Raw genomic sequence first — 23,991 nt, 5'->3', positions numbered from 1 at the left:
GTTCCCGAGCTCTCCATGGAGTTGGCTAAGGCTGCTGGACTTCTCCCTCTGCCCAATCCTGCCTCTCCCTTCCCTCCCACAGGTGCTAATTTCAGAAGCACTCCCTAAGAAACATCCTGAACAAGAAGCTCTGTTTTAGATTCTGCTTCCTGAAGAAACAAACTCACAGTAAAACTGGCCCTACTCAGTGTTAGGTGGACTACATTTGGCATCCACAAACTTCAGGTGACACAAACTCCTAAAAATGTGTTCACAGTCTTAGAGAAAGTAAGACTTATGATGGGAAGAAAGAATAAAAAGATATTCTGTAATATGGAATCCGGAATTTTAAAAAATCCTCCTATTCTTGTTGTCCTTCTATTTCCACCAAGCTGTTACCTCTTAACATAATAACATCAACTGCTTTTGCACTGCCTTGAAATTTCCCATGGCTAGACGTTTTCATAGGTTTCCCAAGACCATCATGATTACTACTACTGCTGCAATCAGCAAATTGTGAGAAATGAAAAGGAAAATTATAAGATGCCTTTCAATGGTAATTAACAATATTATGTGTACATGGAAACATCACACTATATTTGTAATAGTTTGCAAGTCAGTTAACACACATATGACCTAAAGGACCGAAGTGTTCACTCAAAATGTTTGAAAATAGAGAATCCAATTAAGTAATGGTTTTCAGCCAGACCCACACACCTCAGACTTCGGGAACGGGGGCGCATTGGCGTGTTCCTGCATCTGTTCTCAGTGGCGATGCTTTCGGTGGTACAGAAATGTTTCGATAAGAAGTGTAACTCGTCTGGTGTTGGTTGGTATGGTAACTGATGCAACTTCTCCTGGGAGGAACAGGATGACTGAAAAAAACCAAAGTGAGGTCACGTAACTACCTCAGAAAGAAACTCTTCAAATGAACAGGAGAGATCGATGAGTTAAACTTGGGCGATACCACCATTTTTATTGTTTCTTTTTCATGTTAAAGTTATAAGAACGACTGCCTAAATGTATAACTTGATGTTCTCTCTCGGAGTTCAAAATGCTTTCCATATTTTGCCTCATTTGTTTATAATTTCCCAAAAGATGGTTTTCTCTCTGGAGAAAACCCAGGCTCTGAAAATGGATCGGAACCAGCCAAAGCCAAAGCAAGAAAGCGACCACTGGAGTGACATTAGGGAGCACTGTATCACAGATTAGTTCTCAATTGAACATGGCACCCCTGAGTTTACTGCCGCTCAAAATCAAATGCTGACTTTTAGGTAAATAACATGAAATAAATGGTATGATGTGAGATCGTCAATCAGGCAATGAAACCTCTCTTTACAATGCATCAGTGTGTGGCATGAGCAAAACAGGGGAGGGATTAAAGAAGATCCTTTTCTCAATAAAGCCACTGTTTTAAAATCTGGAATTGAGTTTTCTTTCTTCCTTTCCTTTGGGGGCAGTGGGGGGCTGAGACTATAACTTAAAATAAAAAAAAAAAAACCTTCAAGTGGTGGTGAGTTTTTTGTTCCATGCCTGTAGATTTGCTTTTTGAAAATCGTCATTCAACATTTGGAACAAGGAAAGACAGGAAAGACGAACAGCTAAATAACCTTGCTTTTAATCAATCTGAAACATTTAACTAAAAAGCAAAGAAACTAATTGTTTTCATTTTTAGTCAGAGGTAAACCCCCTAAGTAATTCTAATAAAACAGACTGAGAAATTTTTTAGTAAATGGAAACATGGTTAGAATAAGCATATTTTGAAAGATACTACTTATTTTAAAATGTCAGTTCTAGTAAGCATTTTTTTAAAAAATCATTATATTAAGAGTATCCTTCATAAATACTGAAACATTGCAATGCAGCAAAACTAGAAATTAATGCCTAAAGCTTAAAAATTATTCCTATAACTTGAAATTATAAAACATCTTACTAAGTACATATTGAGACAAAGAGGGATTTTTATAATGTAATGAGATTATTTTACAAGCAACAAAAAAAGAGAGCACTACTAGACTTATGAGATAAATCAAAGCTCTATTCAGTAAGTATAGTCATGGCCTTAAACACTTTTCACTAAGAAAAAAGAAATAAAACACATGAACTAAATCACAAGTCAGGAAATCAAGAAAAAAATAAAATCAATGCAAGCAGGAGATAAGCAGTGGTGATAAGAGGAAAGATAAGGAAATTAGCAAATAGAAAAACAGAATTAAGAATCTACAGATAATGTTTCAAAGGTAAATCAATGTCCACAATCCTATATCCAAGATTTCAAAACCCACAAACTCAGAAGTTTGTTCCTAAGTTTACAGTAATCTCTTTTGGTGGCAAAGCACCAACTGAACCGATGGGAAGCTGTTTAAAACATTTAATCTACTTAGTATGAATGTTGATTCAACTGCCGCAGAAATATTAATATATTTGATTATGAGCGGCTGGCCCCACTGTTGCTGGTCTGTTACGTACAGAACAGGGATGTTACCTTTCTAAAAATGAAAATTCCAAAACACACCAGGCTCAAGATACCATGCAACTGTACTTGCACAGGAACAGTATCTATTGACTTCAGAGAGGGGTCCAAAGAATGAAGATTTACACAAAAAATTATGCTGCTAGTTCTTAAGGCAATTAGAGTTCCAAAACCATGTTCTGAGTCATGATATCATTCAGTAAGCATTTAGTCTCTCCAGGTAACCATTTTGCAAATGATACTATTCATATGCACATACAAGTTTCTACTTTTTATTAAATCATATCATTTTATAGACATACCTCATATTTTTATGAGTATTTATATTCTTATTTCTGTACTTTCAGCAGAAAATAATTTATCTGGTAAGAAACATATGGGAGAATGTCTTCCTACTGCTACAATTCTATAGTACTTATTTCAAAATTAAGAATTATCTGGATATCATATTGGAAAAGCTCCACAAATTAATTTTAACTGCAAACTGTGGTGTTTCAAGAAACCACAACACTGAATATTCTCTGGGATGACTGGTTTACTTCATCTGGCTAAATCTTTCAAATTTCAGAATATAGCATTTTTAACATTTAGCAATTTTGCAGTTTCCATAATAGCCAAAGGATACAGATATTATAATGTTTATATTTCAGTCTGGCACTCAGACAACAGCTGAAATTATCTGTAAAGTTTAAACTATATTTTCAAAGTGCTTGTAATTTTATTTGTATATATTCTACATTTTGATTTTTTAAACAGTTAAAGTACATTTCTGATTGGCTAAATGACTAACAGTTAACCCAGGGAAATAAGGATCTAAGAGTGATTCAGCTTAGCTTTAGAAAAGAAAAACCTGCAACTACTAAGAAATTTTACACACTTTTTGCCCTAATATTTAAAGAACAGAAACACAAAGAAACTGAGAAAAATAGAGAAGTAGCTTTTCTAGTTTTCGCTCATCACTTTTATCAACAATCAGTAAGGAGAAAAAATAATTGAACTTTCACACTACAGCACCTGCAGTCCATCATCTTAACAGTCCCTTCTGTCTGTTGGCAAAAGGAGTAATTCTGGAAGCTAAAATTTCATTTTGGAGGAAAAAATAGGAACGTTGAGCCCAATAATTATACGATACTAATGTCTTCAATAAAATAAACACTTCAGAGAAGAGCTGTTAGAAACACAAAGTATGTGTGTATGACTAAAAACAGTCTTGAGGGTGTCTTCCGTAGGCACATATAGAATTTAGAGACAGCAACGATTTCATTTTGACTGACGACCAGGTCAGCTTTATTAATTACAAGGTTTATCTGAAAAAAAGTCATGTAAATTCCTTTAAAAGAGCCAAGAGACTGGGTTCTAAAACTGCTTACCGTATTCTTACTGAGAAAACAAGGGAACAGTAAACAGTTACTCAGTTAAACAGTCTCTCTGTGCCTCAGATTTCTGGCCTGTACAATGAAAAAAACAACAGCAATTACATGATAGGGGATGTTGCTAAGATTAAATGAGCCAACACATTTTAAGAATTTAGATCAGTACCCGGCATATAACAAGTATTTATAAAACAAAATTATTTTAAACATCATTTGTACCAAACAGGGTCTGATTTTACGTAGCTCATCTTTTTTTATGGATTCACTTTTAAAAATGATAAATGACTTACTAAAGATGGAACGAATACAAATCCTGAACTCGCCCCTATTTTTCTTGCAAAAGAGAGACTTCTATGTCCAAGTTATAATAAAACTTGACTGAAGGCAATGCAAGGTGACAAAGTTGAAATAAAAAAAAACAATTTGGAGTTAAAAGACACGTCTAAAATATTGGCCAGTAACCACTGAAAGTGACTGCCATAAGAATCAAGGATGACTTCACTATTATTTACTGACAGTTTTGTTCATTCACGCTATTCAGGATTTTTAAGCATCTTTTACTGATGCTGATGTGCCTCTGAAACTACTCAAGGTTGTTAGGATGTTTCTAAAAATATGATCTAAATGGACAATAGACTCATATATCACAACAAAATGGAATAATGGATAGAAAAATAAATTACCTCTGCTCAGTGAAATACCATAAAGAGATGGTAAAATAACCCAACAGCTTTTAACAATTTGGTTTTAAAGGTACTCCAGAAAATCTACGTTATATTATTATACTTGGAATTCTGGAAATACATCAGTATAAGGCAGAGGTGATAGAATTTATCTATTTAACTGTAGTTTCTTGTCATTCAAGTGTTATTAAGTGGCTAAATCTATGTGCTTAATGGAGCGCCGGGGGCTATAAAAAATATAATAGATGGATATCCCTAAACAATAAACCAGAGGTTTTGACAAAATGAAGCTCTAGGTCCACATTCCTCGCTGGTACAAAGGGAGCCAGATCACTCCATATATTGAACACCTGCAACCTACTAGGCCCTTCTAAATGACCACCTTGTTTCTATAGCCCTGCAGATACAGTTATCTCACATGATCACTAATGTAAACTAAAAAAACATACATCTAACCTACTGAGTTGTTTCCAGTAATTGCTAGGTCTCTTGTTGAAATGTTATAGTTTGGGGCAAGATTATCCATTTTCCTCTATCCTATTTTCACAATTCCACCATGTCTTTATTTATCTTAACCTTCTTCTAAGTTGTTTTAATTCCTTCTTAAAATAAAGTTCTGGCCGGGCGCGGTGGCTCATGCTTGTAATCCCAGCACTTTGGGAGGCCGAGGCGGGCGGATCACGAGGTCAGGAGATCGAGACCACGGTGAAACCCCGTCTCTCCTAAAAATACAAAAAATTAGCCGGGCGTGGTGGCAGGTGCCTGTAGTCCCAGCTACTCGGAGAGGCTGAGGCAGGAGAATGGTGTGAACCCAGGAGGCGGAGCTTGCAGTGAGCCAAGATCGCGCCACTGCACTCCAGCCTGGGCGACAGAGCGAGACTCCATCTCAAAAAAAAAAAAAAAAGAAAAAGAAAAAGAAAAAAAGAAAGTTCTTACCTAGAAGGCACAGACAAATTAAGACTTGCCTTTTTTTTTCTTTGAAGGAGAAAGAAAACAAACCTCTATCTAATAGGAAGAAAGACCCAGTCTATCAAAGTTCAATGGCATTTTTAGCACTAATGTCACTGGCATGGAACCAAAGCAATAAAACTAGACTGTGTTTTCTTTCCCCAAACTATACCAAATGTTATTAAAATGAAAGCTTCCAGTCTCCTCCAAACTTGTGATCCTGAAACTTACTCAATTTATGCACTACAGTTTAAAAGCTTGTAGCGAAAGTATGTCCTTTTTATTTTTGTCAGGCCATCATTTGATGCGTCACTTATTCAGAGTGGCAGACATGCAGAATTTATCTTCTCCTCCCTACCAGGAAACACCCAGAGAAAACACTGCCTGTGTAATAGCTCTGTTGTTGTGAGGAAGAGAAAAAAAAAAAAAAAAAAGTCAGGCACTTACAGAGACCGTGGAGCTGGGTGTGTTTGTCCCATAGCCAGAGGAAGGGAGAGAAGCCAACGACCAGCGGCGTCCATCAGTCCTATTGAGAAAGTGAGTTTAGCTTAGGCCAACACTGGCGTACTATCACATGGGAACCCCAGGGAAGCTAAGTATTTTTAGTCAAACGGATGACACAAACATAGTCTGTGAGGATGTGGAAATGTTCAGCAAGGGTCAGGGTAAACAAACATTATACAGTAGGTTGACTTTTATTTAAACTGAATCAATACAACCAAACAAGTAGAAAGTGAATGGGTTGATCCATATTATTGATGTCTCACTAATATACTTTGACAAAATGAATACCAGGGATAATTACAATGGTCAGACTCAGCAGATTCAAATGAATAAGAACAGAAAGGGAGGAGGAAAACCCTCATCTGGAAGCTGATAATCAGAGCAAATGATCTTTGGAAGGGTCTGACTTCCGGCATGGCACAAGGGCCTGCGGGGACTTTCTTTGCAACCGAAACACTTTCTGCTTATTATTTTCAAGGAACAGTTCTACTCATCATGCTTAGGGAAGAAGGGTTCATTAGGCTCATGGCTGGCTCAGGCCTGAAGTGTCAAATAACTTTAGCATTAAGTAAGTAACTGACCTTATGCTTAGAATCTCTTAAGAGTTACTGCCTTCGGACATGACCTGGCTTGTTACAGCAAAGCCTCCTGCAGAGTCTTTGAGCATGCAGCCCAGCTCTGGCCAGTTAACAGTGGGGGCAGAGTGAAACCTTCTCCACCAGTGATAGAACTTAATGCAAAGAGTAAAGTTGTTTGCCTCAGTCTTAGAGGCAAAGCTGGCAGGAGCCATGAAAAGGGTGGTTTTTATCTTCAAGTGATGATAGAATGGGTGGTTTCTCCGTTGGAGTTTGGCTGTGAATAAGGGTCATTACAAGGGTCTCAGATGAGTGAATGCAGCAGTAGAAACAACACTGCTGCAAAGGGAAGGGGACATCAGAAAGCACATTTTCTGAAATCTCTGGCATTCCAGAGCTATTACTTTAAATGCAATTTTGAATAAGACTGTGCCTTAAAAGCCACAGAACATTTTGAATGTTCTATGCAAATTTGTCAAAGGGCAAAAAAAAGGAAAAACACACTTTAAAAAAAGCAACATTGCATTTTTAGATCAATAAGACTGCAGTGTCACATATGGACATTTTGTAATTCATGTTATTACGTTTGTTATCATGTTAACTTGCCAAGTGACAAGAGTGGACAAAATTTACCAGAGATACATTCACAGTAAGTTGAAGTTAGGGAATTCAACATTAGGCTTGAATTTGAGAAATGTCACAGTTAGATGTTAATGTAAAAAACTGACATTTCAGCCTAAATTTATATTCATGGGAAAATAAAATTATAGGCTGCCATGGATGTAACCTTCAATAAATGCAAATGGTCCACAAAGACAAAACGGAAAAATTCAAGTGGACAAATCACAGAACTACTACAGTGTTAAGATTTTAGTAAAATTTACCTGTCATTTCTGTACCATGATTGGAGTACAATTGAATCAAGTATGTTAAAAAAAAGAAGCAAAATAAGATGTATGTAAATATACCAGATAAAAGATATTGAGATAAGTTATATGTTCTTTTGAAATACTTTTAAACAACTGAAAATGTTAATGATTTAAGAAGGAAGTAATTATAATAACATGCTTATAAAGATATTTGATTATTAAATGGACACTGGTTGATATTATTTTATTTGGCTACTTATTAAAGAGTTAAGAATCCATACCTGCACTATATATTTTAAACACCTGCAATTTGATAAAGAAAAGGATATGATTTTAAAAGAATTATTCAGTCCATTTAATAGCAATTATCAGAAATTAGTCTCTGGAAAGAGTGAGGGACACAATTTCTCCCCACCATGATTTTGTTTTGTGATTCATTAACTCTCCTACCCCTCACGTATCAATGAACATATTTCAGATGAATGAGCAATTCCAAGAGAAGACATGTTCCTATTAGTTCTGAAGCATAAATTACATTTGCTTGCTCTGGAAAACACACAACTAGAAAGATGTTTACACAAGAATGTGCTCGGTACTCTGTGTAATTTACAACTCACAAAGTTCCCTAAGTTTCTGTGTCTATTTACTCAAATGGAGCACAAAGGACCACTGCATTTTCATCACCATGAAAACTGCACATCAGAAGTTACTATACATGCTATATACAGCACTTAAGAGAGAACATGCCCTTTCTTCAAGAAAGCTATCACACAAGTACAATTTGGATCCTGCTAACAATGTTGTCTTTTCTTTGCAGTAGCTACCAATAAAATGTTATAGGAAAACAAGACTACATTCTTGCCAATGCAACAAGCCTTTTTTGAAAAGAGTCTTTTTCCTTGTGGGTGGGAATCTTGGTGTTACATTAAATGAAAAAGTAAGAAGGGAAAAACATCTGATGGGAACACGGAACACAAAAAAGAGCAGCAAAAAAAAAAAACAACCCTCATTTCAATACCACTCACAAAAATTTACATTAATATGGTATACAACAAAGAAAGAATGAAAAGTTCCAGTATCAACCTGGCTATTCTAACTGTATGAAGAGGAAGCAGATTTATTGTTATAGTTGCCTGGAATGATACACCGAATATTCTAGTTGATGTTGGAACAAGTTGAACTATGCCAATATAGCTAACTAAAATCTACTCCAGAATTCTGAAGGTGTAACTGGGAGGTTACAACGATCAGACTCAGCAGATTCAAATGAATAAAAACAGAAAGGGAGCAGGAAAAACAAGATCATCTGGAAACTGATAACCAGAGCCAATGATCTTTAGTAGGCCTGACTTCCAGCCCAGTACTCAACAATTGTCTGATGACCTGAACTCAGCAGGCAAGTGTGTTGTAGTAATTTGCTTGTGGAAATACACTTGGAGACTCAACTTAGTGCATAATAACTAGGCAACTCGGAGAGAACCACAGCATTTCTTGGAGGGCTCTATGTTTCCACCAAAAGTGAAAGCAATCTGCAATACATAAACTTCCACAACTTCTGGGAAAGGCAGGAGAGTATTTTTAATCTCCATTTTACAGCCAGGGAAAAAGGGATTAAGTAGGTCCACAATCAGGTGGATTGCAAATTAATACCACAATTAGCAAGGTGAAAATGTTTCCTTGCTGCAGACAAAATCTATACTATGGTTCTCACTTTCACCTTTTATTTTACTTAATAGTAAAAAATTAATTCGATAATTTCACTCTCAAATCTGCATTTGAAAATATAGAAAGCAAGTCTGTGTCATTATACTTTCTAGTCTATACTTGGACTATTTTGTTACAAGGGATGGCTACTAGGGAAGTATTATCACATAAGGTAAGAAAGGTCAGAAAAGATTAATAAGCCAGACTTTTATCCCTTTACCCAAGACTACTTTTAAAAACAGAGCAATATTTCCTCAATTGGACTAAATTTTACAAAACAATAAAATGTGGGAGTCTCAAAGTGACATTACTTCTTAAAGGCTCAGCAATGTGCACCAGATGGAAGGTAACAGATGCCTAGGAGTGGAATCTCCATGTTGCCTGAGGAAAAATCAACTCTAAAATGGAGAGAAATATCCCAGATGTTACATAAAAATATACCAATTTGAGCTTTCATAACACGGGGTTCTGTTTACTTGAGTAACTGTTTAAAATGATGATTGCTCATGTCCCAATCTAAATTAATACTTTTTGAAGAGTGTGGAGGGAGTTCCATTCGGAAATTCATGCAAAATGAACTAGAGGTTTCCTGTGATAATCTCCTGTCACGGTTTACGGTTTGTCAAAAATTAACATGCCTGGCGGGCGGGGGAGGGGGGGTTATGTATTTTTTTAATAGCATGGAAACCAGATTCACGTGTCCTTCAGTCACCTATTTAATTATTAGATTCTCTTCATTTTTATAAATCTGCCAGGATTAAGATACTGTGATTTCTGTCATGTTTAAATGCACTCCATGAGATTTCCATTTTTCTTATTACTTATAATAATTAAATGCATTCTCCCCTTTATAGAGATATGTTTTAAAGACTATAGTAAACACTTATTTATCATTTTTTATAGGATTTTTTTCCACTTGGAATAGTAGCACTACTATGAATTAATATTCATTGGGTAAACAGGCTTTCTGGGACCAGTACATTTTCTTGCAGCACTAAATAAGCTAAAAAAAGAAAAGCTGGAGCTGGGGGTAAAAACAGTGTGTGGGTCTCAATAAGTTTCCCGGAGATGATGTTTTTATCACTCTTGTATTGTCCCCATGGTGAGATACATAAAGGCATTTAACACATGATGGGAAACAACTAAACTATGAAAGAACAAACTTTTTTACATCAGATTTATAATGAAATCTTAATTACACAGAACTCTGAAAATGCTGCAACTTTTTTTTCTAGACTTAGTAATGTAAAATGCATGACATGCTGACAAACAGTCGTGAGGGCACTGCAAGTTTTGCTGGTTAGTCACATGTGTAAGAACAAGTATTTTTTTTAACCTACCTATATGTCTTTATTAAGTGCTGCTTTAATCCACTTCAGGATATAGTTAGGTCTCTGAGGAAAACTGAGCAAATATCTAGGGCATTCAGACCATAAACTGAGTTTATCCTGAATATTCAGAAACTTGGCTGAAGGTGCCATTTTGTTTTCTCAGTGTTTTTCCTGGGCAGAAGAGGACAAGCTATGCATGTGAGAGGGACGAAGGAGCCCAGGAAGGTGAAGGATTGCATCTGACAGGGCGAAGCAGATGAATTCCACATGCAGAACACAGAAGAGATGACTGTGCACACTCCTCTGACTTGGCTACGTCATAGCAGAAAATCCACAATGAACATGGTGTGACAAGACATTGTGTGCCTGCTATCCTCTGAACAATGAAAACACTTCCTCTTGACTCAGTGGTCCCATTATGAGACATCTATCTTTGACGTCTGGTGCCCAATTGCAAACATGATAGGAAGAGAAAGCAGAAAACATCCTATAGCCCATGCATGGCTTTTTCTCAATGGGATCACTAAATTGCTGCCTTGAAACTGTTAAAACAGGTGTGTTAAAACAAAGCTTTGTGGCAGCCTAAGCTCTTTGGCCAGTGGGGCTTTGGAGAAGGCCTTACAGAATAATGAGCAGGACCTCACAAGGCACGGAGCAGGGGAGGGGGAGAAACAGGGAGGGGGAGGGGAGAAGTGGGATGGGGGAGAAGGGGAAGTGGGGAGGGGGAGAAGGAGAAGTGGGGAGCGGGAGAAGGAAAAGTGGGGAGGGGGAGAAGGGGAAGTGGGGAGGGGGAAAAGGGGAAGTGGGGAGGGGGAAAAGGGGAAGTGGGGAGGGGGAGAAGGGGAAGTGGGGAGGGAGAGAAGGGGAAGTGGGGAGAAGGGGAAGTGGGGAGGGGGGGAAGTGGGGAGGGGGAGAAGTGGGGAGGGGAAGAAGTGGGGAGGGGGAGAGGAAAATGGGATTCTCTCTATAAAACCTTATGCCTCCACTCACAAAAAGTCCTTACCTCCGTGCAAATGAAAAATGGGCTGAGGCACTGGGGGAGAAATTTCTTGGACTATCTTGAGGGCTATTTCCTAGAGAGAGAGAAAAGAGAAAAATTTACTACATGATTTTGTGTATCATTTCCACATCAAGAATTCTCTCATTAGAAATAAGTTTATTTACATTTCTGTAGAATGTCCTTTCCTCCAATAATGCTTTAGTTTTACCTGGACCAGGGATGGTGGGGTGGGTGGGTGGGGAGGAGATGGGGATGGGGGAGCATGAGTTCCAGCACAGCTTTCTAAGTGTGCAAGACACATGAATAAACACTTTCAGCTATATCACCAACCAGGAGTCCTGCATGGATATAACAATACAAATATTTCAATCTGATAGAGTAATGAATATATACAAGTCTTGGTTGTGACCCTCCAGATGCGAACGAAGCATGGGTAAGCATATGCTGCAACTGGAGGTGTTTTCCATTTTAGCAGGCAGTCTTAGTACTTTTTGTTTACAGTAGAATGAATAAGAGTCCTGAAGATAAATCCTCATATTCTGAAGCACATATTTTAAAGGTGGATGTGTCAGAACTAGTTGTAAAACACTGGGAAGACCACAGCAGTTTGGACCTATTTCTCAATGACCCAGAGCTATCTCAGCATTGCCAAGTGGCTCAGCAGGATTACCCGTTGTCAATATTTTCCTCAACAATCCCTCTGCTCCTAAGCAGCTGGACTGTGACTGGCCAGAAAGCCTCAAAAAGCCACAGCCACACAAAGGCTGGCAGAGTTCATCTTCCCCAGGCCTTCAGGGGTGGTGTGGGGCAGTGATTGCTCGTTGGAAGGAGGGCAGCTCCTCTGGGGCTTGTTACTTTCTCCATTAGCCCACTCAACCTGCTGCTGATCACTGAGAAATCTTGGCCAGCAGCTGGCAAGGGCAAGTTCAGGACACTCCAGACCACCCTGCTTCCCTCTGCATGTTTAATTAGATTGGCGGAATTGTCTGAGGACCACATGGAACTGTAGCTGGTTTAAGTAAGTGGGCAAGGAAAGGCTGCAAAGCAATCCTGTACCTTCTAGAAAAAGGAAAAATAAATCAGGAAGCTATGTTTAATCCCTAAGGGCAAGCCAATTGCCACATTACTGGTTTCTTAATGAAAGTGACTATTGTAATTGGGTGTAAGGAATACAAGATTTTACGTCAAAGTCAGTACTTGGCTATAAAGGTAAACAATTTATTACCAGTGTGCAGAAAGAATAGACTAACACATTAAGGAGGATAAGTTTAGTGTTACCTTGACGACTTTTGGACTGGCTACATCTCTACTGAAATTTTTCAATTAACTTAAGGTTGCAAATTTTATAGTGATGTCTTCAACAAATGACATTAACTTTATGACAGACAGCACAATCACAGCCATTTAACTGGGAAGCGCTGAGAAGTCCATTTCTTTATGGATAGAGAATCATGAAGCATTTTTCCCCCTGCTGCAATGAAATTTATCACAGCTTTGCATCTGTTATTCCTTGGGCCCCTGGAGAAATGAATTCTGCTTTTGCCATCTACTAATCCAGGATTCATTTTGTCCATTTATCTACACACAGCTAAATTAAGTTCTTTCAACTTCTCTCAATAGCCTTCATCCCTTCTCCTGACACCCCTAATTTAGCTTGTATATTTCTCTTCATATTCCTTTAAAAATCTCAAATTTCAAGATGGCTAAAAATTTTGTTTTCTAAAGGAAATAATCTAATGCCAGAAATATTCATATAAATTTTGTTTTTCATTTGGGAAAAGTGTTCAATTTGCTCACACACCATATAGAGCAAACTACCAGTAAATAATTAGATGTAACACAATAACTGATTATCTGAAGCCAAAACATTCTAAGAACAATCCCTGCTACACCTATTCACTTAAAATGAAATCATAAGGCCAATGAAACCTGGCAACAAATTCTTAGCCCTGTGTTATTTGTAAAGAAAACACTATACCTGGAGATTACAATGTGATCAACTAGAACAATACAGAGAGCTTATTAATATATATTTTTTAATCTGGAGAAGGAAGAAACAAGGAATTGACTTAAAACCCTTTTCACTTTTAGGGATATTAGTGAATGGTCCCCATGCTGACCCATCATCTTCAGGAAGAATGGGCAGAGATATAGATAAAGAGGTGAATTTAACTCTGCTCTAAAAAATAAATAAAATAAAATAAAAACAAGGCTGCCATTAACCATTTCCCATATTCAGATTTTGCCTTCGCATCTTAGGCTGCCTTTCTAGGTCCATCGCTTGAACATTTCCCTCATTTTCTTCTCATCTGCTACACTGCTGTAAAACCTAACTTAAATTCCCACATCTTCAACTTCAAGACTAGAGAGGTGTTCGTTCTATCTTACTAATCGCAGATGTTTCTGTTTCATGTCAGACCAAAAAGCTAAACTAAAATGCAAATATATATATATATATACACACACACACACACACACACACACACACACAAGTTATCATTAAGGCTCTTAGCTGTCAGAGGATATTAGAGAAAATGAGTGAGAGTGATGTGGGCTAGAGCAACTGATAATTCCTTAAGGACAAGGGACTCTAGCTCAATTTGAGGGCAGTTTAGCAGGTTTTAGGTAAGAGGAGAAACAGAAGGTGACTTCAGCAAGGAGTCAGAAACGACCCAAACATAGTAGGGCAAGGCAATCGAGACAGTTTCTCTGGCTGAAGGGAATTCAGACTGGGAAAGCCAATGAGCTGTGTTTATTGGTACTGATAAGTTAGAAGCTTTAAGAACTACCTGGAGGCAAGAGAGAGATGGCAGAGGTTCTAAACTGGCCTGAGTGTAATTGGTATGGGTGGCCAGGGGAGTAGCAGAGGAGGAGGGACCTAGACCAGGACATGGAAGGTCAATAGAAAGGATATTCTGATGAGCAAACCAAGCATAGTCGTTAGCGGATTAGAAACAAGTGAAAAAGGACACAGGCTAAAAAAGCGACTGATGTTTCCAATGTGGGTAGATTGGGAAAATGACTGACCCTCTAATAGGAAATTTTGGGGGAGAAATGGAGTGGTGGTGGTAACAGAAGAAAAGGGTAAATGAGCATTCTATAGACTTCTGCGTTACTTATTACAGAAATTCCTCCATTTTCCTTACGGGGAATTATAAGACTAGCAGACTAGGCAGGTAGAAGTCAATCTCTGAAGTCTTTGTTCTTATTTGAAATAAAAATTGATTCCTACTCAGTCTCTGAAGACTTAGCAATACTATTTTGTTATACAGTGATCAAAATACTGCTAATTTAGAACAGGCCAAATTATAAAGCACATATTATATATTCTAAACTCAGCGATGAGGACTTGACTGCTGTGCACATGCACAGTGCTTCCCCAGGATGAGAGTAAGGAGTGAAACCCGAGTCCTATACATGACCTTCACTCATCATAGCACTGCTCTCTGAATTCATCCACCCATCTGCAAAGCAATACCTGAGAGACTCCCAAATGAAAACTGGTGCCAGTTAATTCTCTGCCCATATGTGCAGCACTTGCTTATAACTAAAATCCTGCTGCTCCCAGGGATTTGCTGGCTCTTGGATGCCTGAGTGCTAGGACACTTTATAGACTGCTGGTATTGCTGCTGCTGTTTCTGACCTGGTTAAAGTAAACCTTAGTAGTGGTCAGGCATTAGGTAGGTAATTAACTCCATGATCCCCCTGGGGAACTAGCATGGCTAATACATAAGCAGTGTAGGAAAAACATACTTTACCTAACGGCACTACACAGGGTGCCTCACTTTAGTGGCAGCTATTGTTAAGAAAGTGATTTCCAGATTAATTAAATTGTCTGATTGCTTTGAAATTAGACTGGAGAAGTCCCGTGTCTTTGCCACATAGAAGCAAGCTGCAAATCTTTTTAAAAGGCATATGCTATGCCCTCTATAGATTATTAATGTGCTTTTAATAGCTGTCTGTTTGCGAAATGATAGTTTCTGAGAGCTTGAATTTCTATCAGGACTGGGGGAATCCAAGAATTAATGATAATTGCCATTTAAACTCCTGGTGGATGAAAGAGTAAGCCCTCATTTGAATCCTTGTCATTACTTGATGATCCCCTTAAATGAGTTGTGACATTTGCACCATAACAATCAGTGCTGTGTTTCTTATTGCTTTGTTGGAGATTCCTGGCAAATGGATACTGCTTAAAAACCCTGAAACCAAACTTCACAGAATCAAACCTAGGATCTCCTTGTATGATGAATACCAGCAGATAAAGTGGGCACTGGAACACGATGCAGGAACCTCAACCTGAGTGAACTCTAAAATAACAGTTCCGTTCCCCCTGAGAACTTTGAGTCTATCTCACCAGACCCAGACAGGTGACTCATGAAAAGAGCTAGGAATCTCCCTTTCATTTAGACACCTGTCTCAAACTGGCTCCTCTCCAGATATAACTGTAGACTATTAATTAAACCCGGGCAGCTGTTTCGACTCTAAGTGGCCAAGAAAAAAACCTTGATTGGCCGTCAGTGGAATTCTCTGGGTAAGCTGTCAAGTGTTCACAGGCAGGCCAATGAATAGAAGTAGACTCATATGCTTAAGTTTCAAGTAAAGACAGAATTATACACAATGAATCAAGCCTTTCTTATAATCTGGGCTCCCTGAATCTTTGGTTTTTCCTGTCCCTGTCTTATTGACCCTTCCATAGCTATAGCACCATTACTCACTGCTTGACTAATTGAGCCAACATATATTTACTAATCATCTACTCTATAGAGAGGGATAACATGATTTTATTTACATTTTAGAAAGAGCCTTCTAGCTGTTCTGTGGCCAGGGGGCTTTAAGCAGGCAAGAGTGGAAGCAGGGGGATGAGTTAGGAGGCTACCAGCACAGACAAGGTAAGAGAGATGGTGATTTAGATAGAGTGATTGAAGAGCTGTTATGTTTTGGCAGCAGAGCCAACAGGATTTGCTGAAAAATGGGATTGAGTGGAATAAAGGGGAAAAGAACACAAAGAAGACTTCGAGATTTTAGAAGCAAATGGCTATACGGTGGCATTAATTGAGATGGAGAAGACTGAGGGAGAATATGGTTCATCAGTGTGAGAGAGAATTAAGGGCAAAACTTGAACACCTGGGCAAGCTTTAGTCATTTTTACTTATGGAGGCTCCACAAAATAATTTCAAATATATTAAATGTGCTCATAGTCCACAATTACGCAATTATATGTAACGATGTTACATTTAATTGCAGTTCTCATATGTAACATTTAGACTACCTAAACATTTAAGAATCCCATTACAATTTTCTTATTGTACATTAGAGCAAATAACAGTTTTAAATCTCATATTATTTAGTGCATAATGAATTTCATGGCCCTAATCTATTTCAGACATTCAAACTAGTCAACAATGCTAAGTAAAATATTTGTAGAGAAGGAAAATTCTACAGGCTAAATATTAAAGTTTGGATAATGATCATTTTAATCATTCTGTCTCCTGTCCCCATAAGTAAAACTAAATGGAATATAACAATAGGCAGACAATATTCCACTTCTTTCTCTAAATAATTTATAACTGTAAGTGATGGTAAGGGATAAACTCCAGTTATACATCTAGATACACAAAAAGTGTACTTTGAGTTCTCAGTGTCTAATCTCATCCCTGTTACATAGCAAACTGAAAATAGTTTTTTTCTACTTTAATAATTATTTATTAAGTTCTTTTTATGCACAGGGCTTTGAGCTATCTGCTAGAACAGATTATAGGTGAACACAATGTAAAGAGCTAAACATCTACTGACAGACACAGATGTGTATATCCAACTCCAAACTCACTTCGTTAAATCAATTCTGGATCCTTATCCACGTGACAAAGAAACTTTCTTAAATCAAAGCTCTTAAATATACTTACTTTTTAAGAAAACCCTGCCAATGACAACAGCATACAGAAAATGTACTGTTTCACAATAGACTGTTGATAAATGGACATGTAATGTTTTCTAAGGAATTACTCATGAAGTTATAGAGAGAAAAACATGCAGGGAGTGGAAGAGAGACCCAATAAGAGGTCAATTTCTTGTCATAAGACCCGAACAGATACCCATTGTCTCCATTTCATGAAGCTGTTTCTCTGGAACTTGTGTACTGTATTTTAAATGCTGTGGCATTGACAGGAATCCCTTGGAGATGTGTTATAATGGGTTCTTGAGAATGTTTTAGCTTTTCATTGACCCTTATTACTCTGAATTGATGTCACATCTCAAGGTGATCACAAGTAAAGACTGGTGAATGTCAAGAGTGATGAAGAAAGTTGATTTTAAGTTGTATGTTTTCCTCCCATCTACAGTAATTTATCTTCCTAGCAACAGAGAAGAGATTACTTTTACCCCTTGTTTAAAGTTACTGAGTAGCATTTGTAAGGTCAAGGAAGGGAGGTAAGAACATAGCCACTGTAACAGATATTCCTAAGCTTCACGTAATTTCATGAAACTTGATTCATTCTATTAATCTTACATAATTAATTATAGACTGAATCTGGATAAAACTCTGAGTTAAAGAATGTAACCTAATGTGTTCGTATTTTTTTTTCTATCTTACATGAAGGGATTTAATTCCTTAACATAATTAGATACAAAGAATTCCCCCTTTTTCCTAGAAGGGTGGATATTATCAGGGAATGGGTTTTTCTCAGACTGTTTGTTTCAATTGCTGAGTAATTTCTAGTCAAAGAGAAAGTATTTAAATGAAACACATATCCACATAACTTTCTAAATGCCATCTATTCTCTATTATAAATTGCTTTCTTTTGGCTCTCAGTTAAAAAATAAATACTAAATTTAATGTGGCCCCATTTAACAAATGCTAAACATTTTGTTTGCCTCTGGTACACATGAATTCCATCTAGAAGAAGCAAAATATGTGCAAAGCTGTTTTCCTTTTCCTTTTAAGTTAATCATTTTTCAATTTCCAACTTCAGAAGTGTGTTCAGATTTAAAGGATCAAAGGCATTTAACCCTGTTGCTTCATAATAAAAGAATATGTGATGTGCCAAGAATCTACCAAATCAGAATTCTGACTTTTCAGTTCCCACAAACCACACAGGAAATCTTGGAAACTCTTGGCCTGTAGATATTTATTCCTCTAATATTTTTCTCACACTCACTTCCTCCATTTCCTTAGATCAATAAACAGGTGTCAATGGGAACTGCATATCAGAATCACCTTTGAAGCTTTAAAAATGCTAACACTCAGGCCCTATCCCAACCTCCCTTTTTGGTGACTTTTTATTTTAATATTTCAAATTTACAGGAAAGTTGTAAGAATAGTACAGAGAGCTTCTGCTCTCTTTACTCAGATTCACCTGTTTAACATTTACAATTACTTTGTTACTAATTCTCTCCATATTTTTAAATTTGGATTTTAATATTATTTAAATAAGTCAGAAACATGGTCTTATAACTCTAAATTTTTGTATATATGTCCCATGACCAAGGACATTCTCTTACATGCCCACAGTCCGATTTTCAAAATTAGGAAATACAATATTGATACAATGTTATTATCTAATCTGCACTCCACATTTACATTTAATCTCACCAATTGTCCAAATAATGTCCTTTAGAACTATCCTCTTCTCTTGACCTAGTATCTGATCCAGCATCTCACACTGCATTTAGTTGCTATGTCTCTCTGGTTTCATTCAGTCTGAAACAGTTCCTCAGTTGTACCTCTGCCTTAATGCCCTTGACACTTTTAAAGATTGCAGGTAGGCTGGCCACGGTGGCTCACACCTGTAATCCCAGCACTTTGGGAGGCCAAAGCAGGCGGATCATGACGTGAAGAGATGGAGACCATCCTGGCCAACCTGGTGAAACCCCATCAAAAATTAGCTGGGCGTGGTGGCACGTGCCTGTAGTCTCAGCTACTCAGGAGGCTGAGGCAGGAGAATCCCTTGCACCCCGGAGGCAGAAGTTGCAGTGAGCTGAGATCGCCTGACGACAGAGTGAGACTGTCTCAAAAAAAAAAAAAAAAGATTGCAGGTAGTTGTTTTGCAGAATGTCCCTCAATTTGGGTTGCATAGTATTTCCTTCTAACTAGATTCAGGTTATGAAATTTGTGGGGGAGCAATATCATGTAAGTGATGAAGTATCTTTCTCAGTGTAACATATCCAGAGGTACATGAGATTGATTTATCCTGTTATTGATAACTTTGGTCACGCGGCTAAGGTGGTGTCCACCAGTTCTCCACTGTCATTATTTTTCCCTTTGTGATTAATCCCAGGCACTTTCTGAAACACAGTTAAAATGTCATTACAAGTAATAGAAAAATTGCCATCTTATTTATACAACATTACCTTTCCATATAATGTCTGGGGCATAGAAACTTTATTTTCACAAAAGTATGCTTTATCACATTAGAATATTTAAAAATCAAATACTATATATGTCAACATTTGAAAAAATTATTTTTATAGTTTTGGAGGTGCAAGTGCAGTTGTTACAGAGATATATTACATAGTGGTGAAGTTGGCCCATCCCTTTTAAATGAGATAATTCTAATGTGCAGCCAGGGTTGAGAACCACAGCCTTAGAATTTCTTGTATACTGTAAATCATGTTCTAAGCTTCCACTTGTCCCTGAGAGCACTGAACCAGGAAGTCTTAACATTTTTTTTCACTTCCCTATTTTCTCCCATAATTCAGCATCTCTTCTTCCTTGTCTCAATCATACTAGTTCGATGCCTGTTTTACATTCACCTCACTTTGACCTCTAAGTATTCTCAAAACAGCATTAAGACCTGAAATTCCTTCCTATCAAACCAAACAAATAGTATATCATACCATGTCAATTATCCAGAAGTCCCAAATGCCCACAGGTATCCTCCTGGGTTAAGCAGGTACATAACCTCCCCCACCCCAAATCCTATTGCTACTCTTACCCAATTATATGCACAGTTTTCCCTTCCCTCTAAAATAGGAACCCCTCCCCACATGCTAAGCTTCTATTGCTCCTGTGTTCCTGGGTTAAGATTTAAAACCTCTGTTAAAAATATATATATATAGTATATACAATTATATATAATATTATATAATATATATATAATGAAAGAAAACATTAACCATAATTACATTTTCACTATCAACTTTATTCATGTTTGTTCAAACCAGTTTTCATTTTAATCATACCTAACAAACATGAATATTTGACTTAAAATCTGTGCATTTCACGCTTGCTTTCATTTTTTTTGAGGCAGAATGCCTATTATATGGTCCATGTAATATTATAATATTTAAAATTATTAAAACAGTTAAAATCAAGGCACGGGATCTAGATTCAACAACTGATTATCAGAAGCAAAACTAAGAGTATTCACTCTAATTCTTCTTATCATTCCTTCTTGCATAAAACATAATTTGCCTTTATTCATAATAGGAACATGGTCTTTCGTGTCCTTTCATTTACATTCTGCACATGCATCCATATCTTTAGTAGACGATCTGAAAATAATTGATAAGTGTGATTAGTGGAGCTTGTTTTAAGCCACACACAACTCTTGAGATTCTATGTGCACAAATGTCAACCTTCAGAGAATCACTATCTTACACAGCCACAGTTACTATTGCAAGGTGTTGAAGGGGGTATTCTGGGACGAACTGAGATGGGAGAAAAAAAGTTGTGATTATTCTCTTAAAGAACATGACGGTCTTTAAGTCCCTCTTTGAATGAAAAAGTAGGTACATAAAAGGCACATATTTAAAACTTTTAAATCATTTGGAAAGCACTTATGCAGAGTTAATATATGCTGGACACTTTGCTAGGGCCAGAAAGTCAAAGACAAATGATACCTGGGGCTTCCTTCAAGTGATGTTGGCAGTGACAATGGATGCAATGGAATGCTAACCTTTCTGAAGGTTGTGTTTAATGAAGCCAAAGCTTTGTATTCTGAGAATACTCAATGGGTCAGAAGTGGTGAATTATTTTGTGCATCAGGTCAGGTGTGACTCTAAGGCAGACTAGCGCTAAGAAGCTGGACAGTAAAGTACTGCCACTTTTCCTTCCCTTTTTGCAGACCCCTGGTAGCCTTTGCAGAAAGAAGGCTGAATCAGACCATCTCTGACCACAAGCCTCTAACCCATGAGGCAAGGAAGAGAGACCCAGCATGTGGAACTCTGTGTTCATGGTGGTAAGGATAAATTAAGGAAAATGTGAATTCTGAAGAGACAATAATGGATAGCTTTGCAGGGGCAACCTTTGATCTGCATTTAGAAGGAAAAGTGAATGGAAAGGAGGCTTTGAGGCAGAGGAAAATGAAGGGACAGAGTCCCAAAAATGAACTGCACATTTTTACGTGTTTTAATTATTACAAAAGCAATGATATATACATGGAAAAAAATTCAAATGACTCAAGTAGACATACAATAAAGCCAAAAAACCTCTCTCAACCTCTGACTGTTATTCACTGGTTCATTCAAACACTTCTGTGTCAGGCTCTGTACCAGACTTTGCGTCCCACCTCCACCTCCCCATCCCCAGTCCTACAATTCAGAAGTGACCTCTTTTGATAGGGTATGTACCTATCTAGAAATATGTGTATATTCACAAGCATATGTGTATAAAATTCTTCCCAAAATAATACCATATCAAATATAATGCTCTACATTTATATAGCTTAAAGTTCTATTATTTGCTATTTTTTAATTATCTATAACTTTCTGTGTTAGCCCATCTAAATCTCTATTATCATCTTTCAGCACAAAATATCCCAATATTTCAGTTAGCATCATTTACTTAGTATTTTATCAATGTTTATACTGATTTTAGTGTTTTGACTTCTAAATATTTACGTACTTCCAAGAGCTAAATTCCTATGAGCAAACCTGTGGGTACAGTTGAGTACAGTGCACTTTTCACTTTGGTCCTTCTCGCTAAATTGCTCTCCAAAGACATTGCACTGATATTTTCACTAGTGACATACAGGATGCTGTCTACCTTCCACCTTGGCAATACTAAATTTTTTCAGATTTTGGCAATTTGACAGATAATATCAGATTGCTTTATATATATTTCCAGCTTTATTGAACTGACATAAATTATACATATTTAAGGTGTACAATGTAATGTTTTGCTATACAATTATAAAATGATTACCACAATCAAGCTAATTAACATAGCCATCACCTCATATAACGTTTCATGTTTCTTCAGAAGATTATGAGTAAAGCTAAGCATCTTTTAATGTTAACTGACGATTTGTGTTTCTTTTTGTACAAACTACCCAGAGTTTGTACTTTATTCCACTGAGTTCTTCTGTTAGTCTTTTATTGTTACTTTTTTTTTTTCCACATCAAGGCAACCCTGTCAATATTCATCTGTGTTTATCTTTTAATGTTACTTATGGTAACTTTTCTGTGGAAAAGTTTTTATCTAATCAAATTTGTCAACTACTTTCCTTTATGGCTTTTAGGTGTTTTATCTTGTTTGGAAAGGCCTTCTTCAATCCCAAATTATTTTCCAAATGTATCCATATTTTTTCTATTTATTTATTTATCTTTGAGAGAGTTTTGCCCTCGTTGCCCAGGCTGGAGCGCAATGGCACAATCTTGGCTCACTGTAACCTCTGCCTCCCAGGTTCAAGCGATTCTCCTGCCTCAGCCTCCCTAGTAGCTGGGAATACAGGCGCCCATCTCCTGCCCAGCTATTTTGTTGTATTTAGTAGAGATGGGGCTTCACCATGTTGGTCAGGCTAGTCTCAAACTCCTGACCTCAGGTGATCCACCCATCTCAGCCTCCCAAAGTGCAGGATTACAGGCATGAGCCACTGCACCTGGCCTTTTCCTAGTACTTTTATGGTTTAATTCATTTTTAAAAATCTATATGGGGCTTATTTCCTGTAAGGAGCAAGATAGCAGTCTGGCTTACCTCTTTTCCAAATGGCTAATCAATTGATTTAGGACAATTTATTGGCTTGAATAACCTACACTTCCTTCCAGTGATTTAAGCAAGACACACTTAAGTAAAGTGAAGTAATCTGATGTCATGGACGGAGAGTTGTAGGAAATTAAGGCAGAGCAGTGAATGGTGAGGAGCAAAGCGGATGCATGAAAGCGTAACTACAACAGTCAGGGGCCAGTTGGAAATACTCTTTAGGGCAGTACTCCAGGTGATTCGTCACCTGAGTGAGGCCCTTATTTTTATCAAGTACTCCAGGTGCTTCTTAGGCACAATAGTGTTTCTGAATCCTAGCTTTAGAACAGTGATCTTAACCTTGGCTTCACATTAAAATAGCTTAGGGAACTTAAAAAACCCCAAAGCCCAAGTCACACTGCAAACCAATTAAATCAGAATGGGGAGGGAGGTGGAGGGCAATCATCAGTCATTTTTAAAGCTTCCCAGGTGACTCCAGTGTGCATTCAAGTTTCAGAAACACTACTTTAGATTCTGCTGGGAAAAAAAAAAAGTGAATTTTACAGTTTAAGTTGTTCTCTACCATTACTCTGTATCGAAATCTCTGGGGAGCTTTTAAAAAGATATAGGCCAGGCCAGACACCTTAAGTTTCTGA

At 37.4% G+C, this 23,991-nt stretch overlaps 1 protein-coding gene across 6 annotated transcripts in view; it reads right to left on the bottom strand.

Moving 5' to 3' along the window:
• MAST4 (microtubule associated serine/threonine kinase family member 4) overlaps positions 1 to 23,991 on the bottom strand; it is a 583,079-nt gene that overhangs the window by 68,212 nt on the left and 490,876 nt on the right. For all 6 annotated transcript variants that reach the window (XM_032145417.2, XM_058433847.1, XM_058433846.1 and 3 more), the window contains 3 exons: positions 11,443 to 11,512; positions 5,904 to 5,982; positions 697 to 854 (listed from right to left, as the gene is read on the bottom strand). In XM_032145417.2, coding sequence (XP_032001308.1) covers positions 697 to 854; positions 5,904 to 5,982; positions 11,443 to 11,512 — 307 coding nt within the window. The remainder of the gene's footprint in view (positions 1 to 696; positions 855 to 5,903; positions 5,983 to 11,442; positions 11,513 to 23,991) is intronic.

The sequence above is a fragment of the Hylobates moloch genome, unplaced genomic scaffold (assembly GCF_009828535.3).
Source record: "Hylobates moloch isolate HMO894 unplaced genomic scaffold, HMol_V3 SCAFFOLD_23, whole genome shotgun sequence".
Lineage (NCBI taxonomy): Eukaryota > Metazoa > Chordata > Mammalia > Primates > Hylobatidae > Hylobates > Hylobates moloch.
This window is presented reverse-complemented; position numbering and strand designations above follow the sequence as displayed.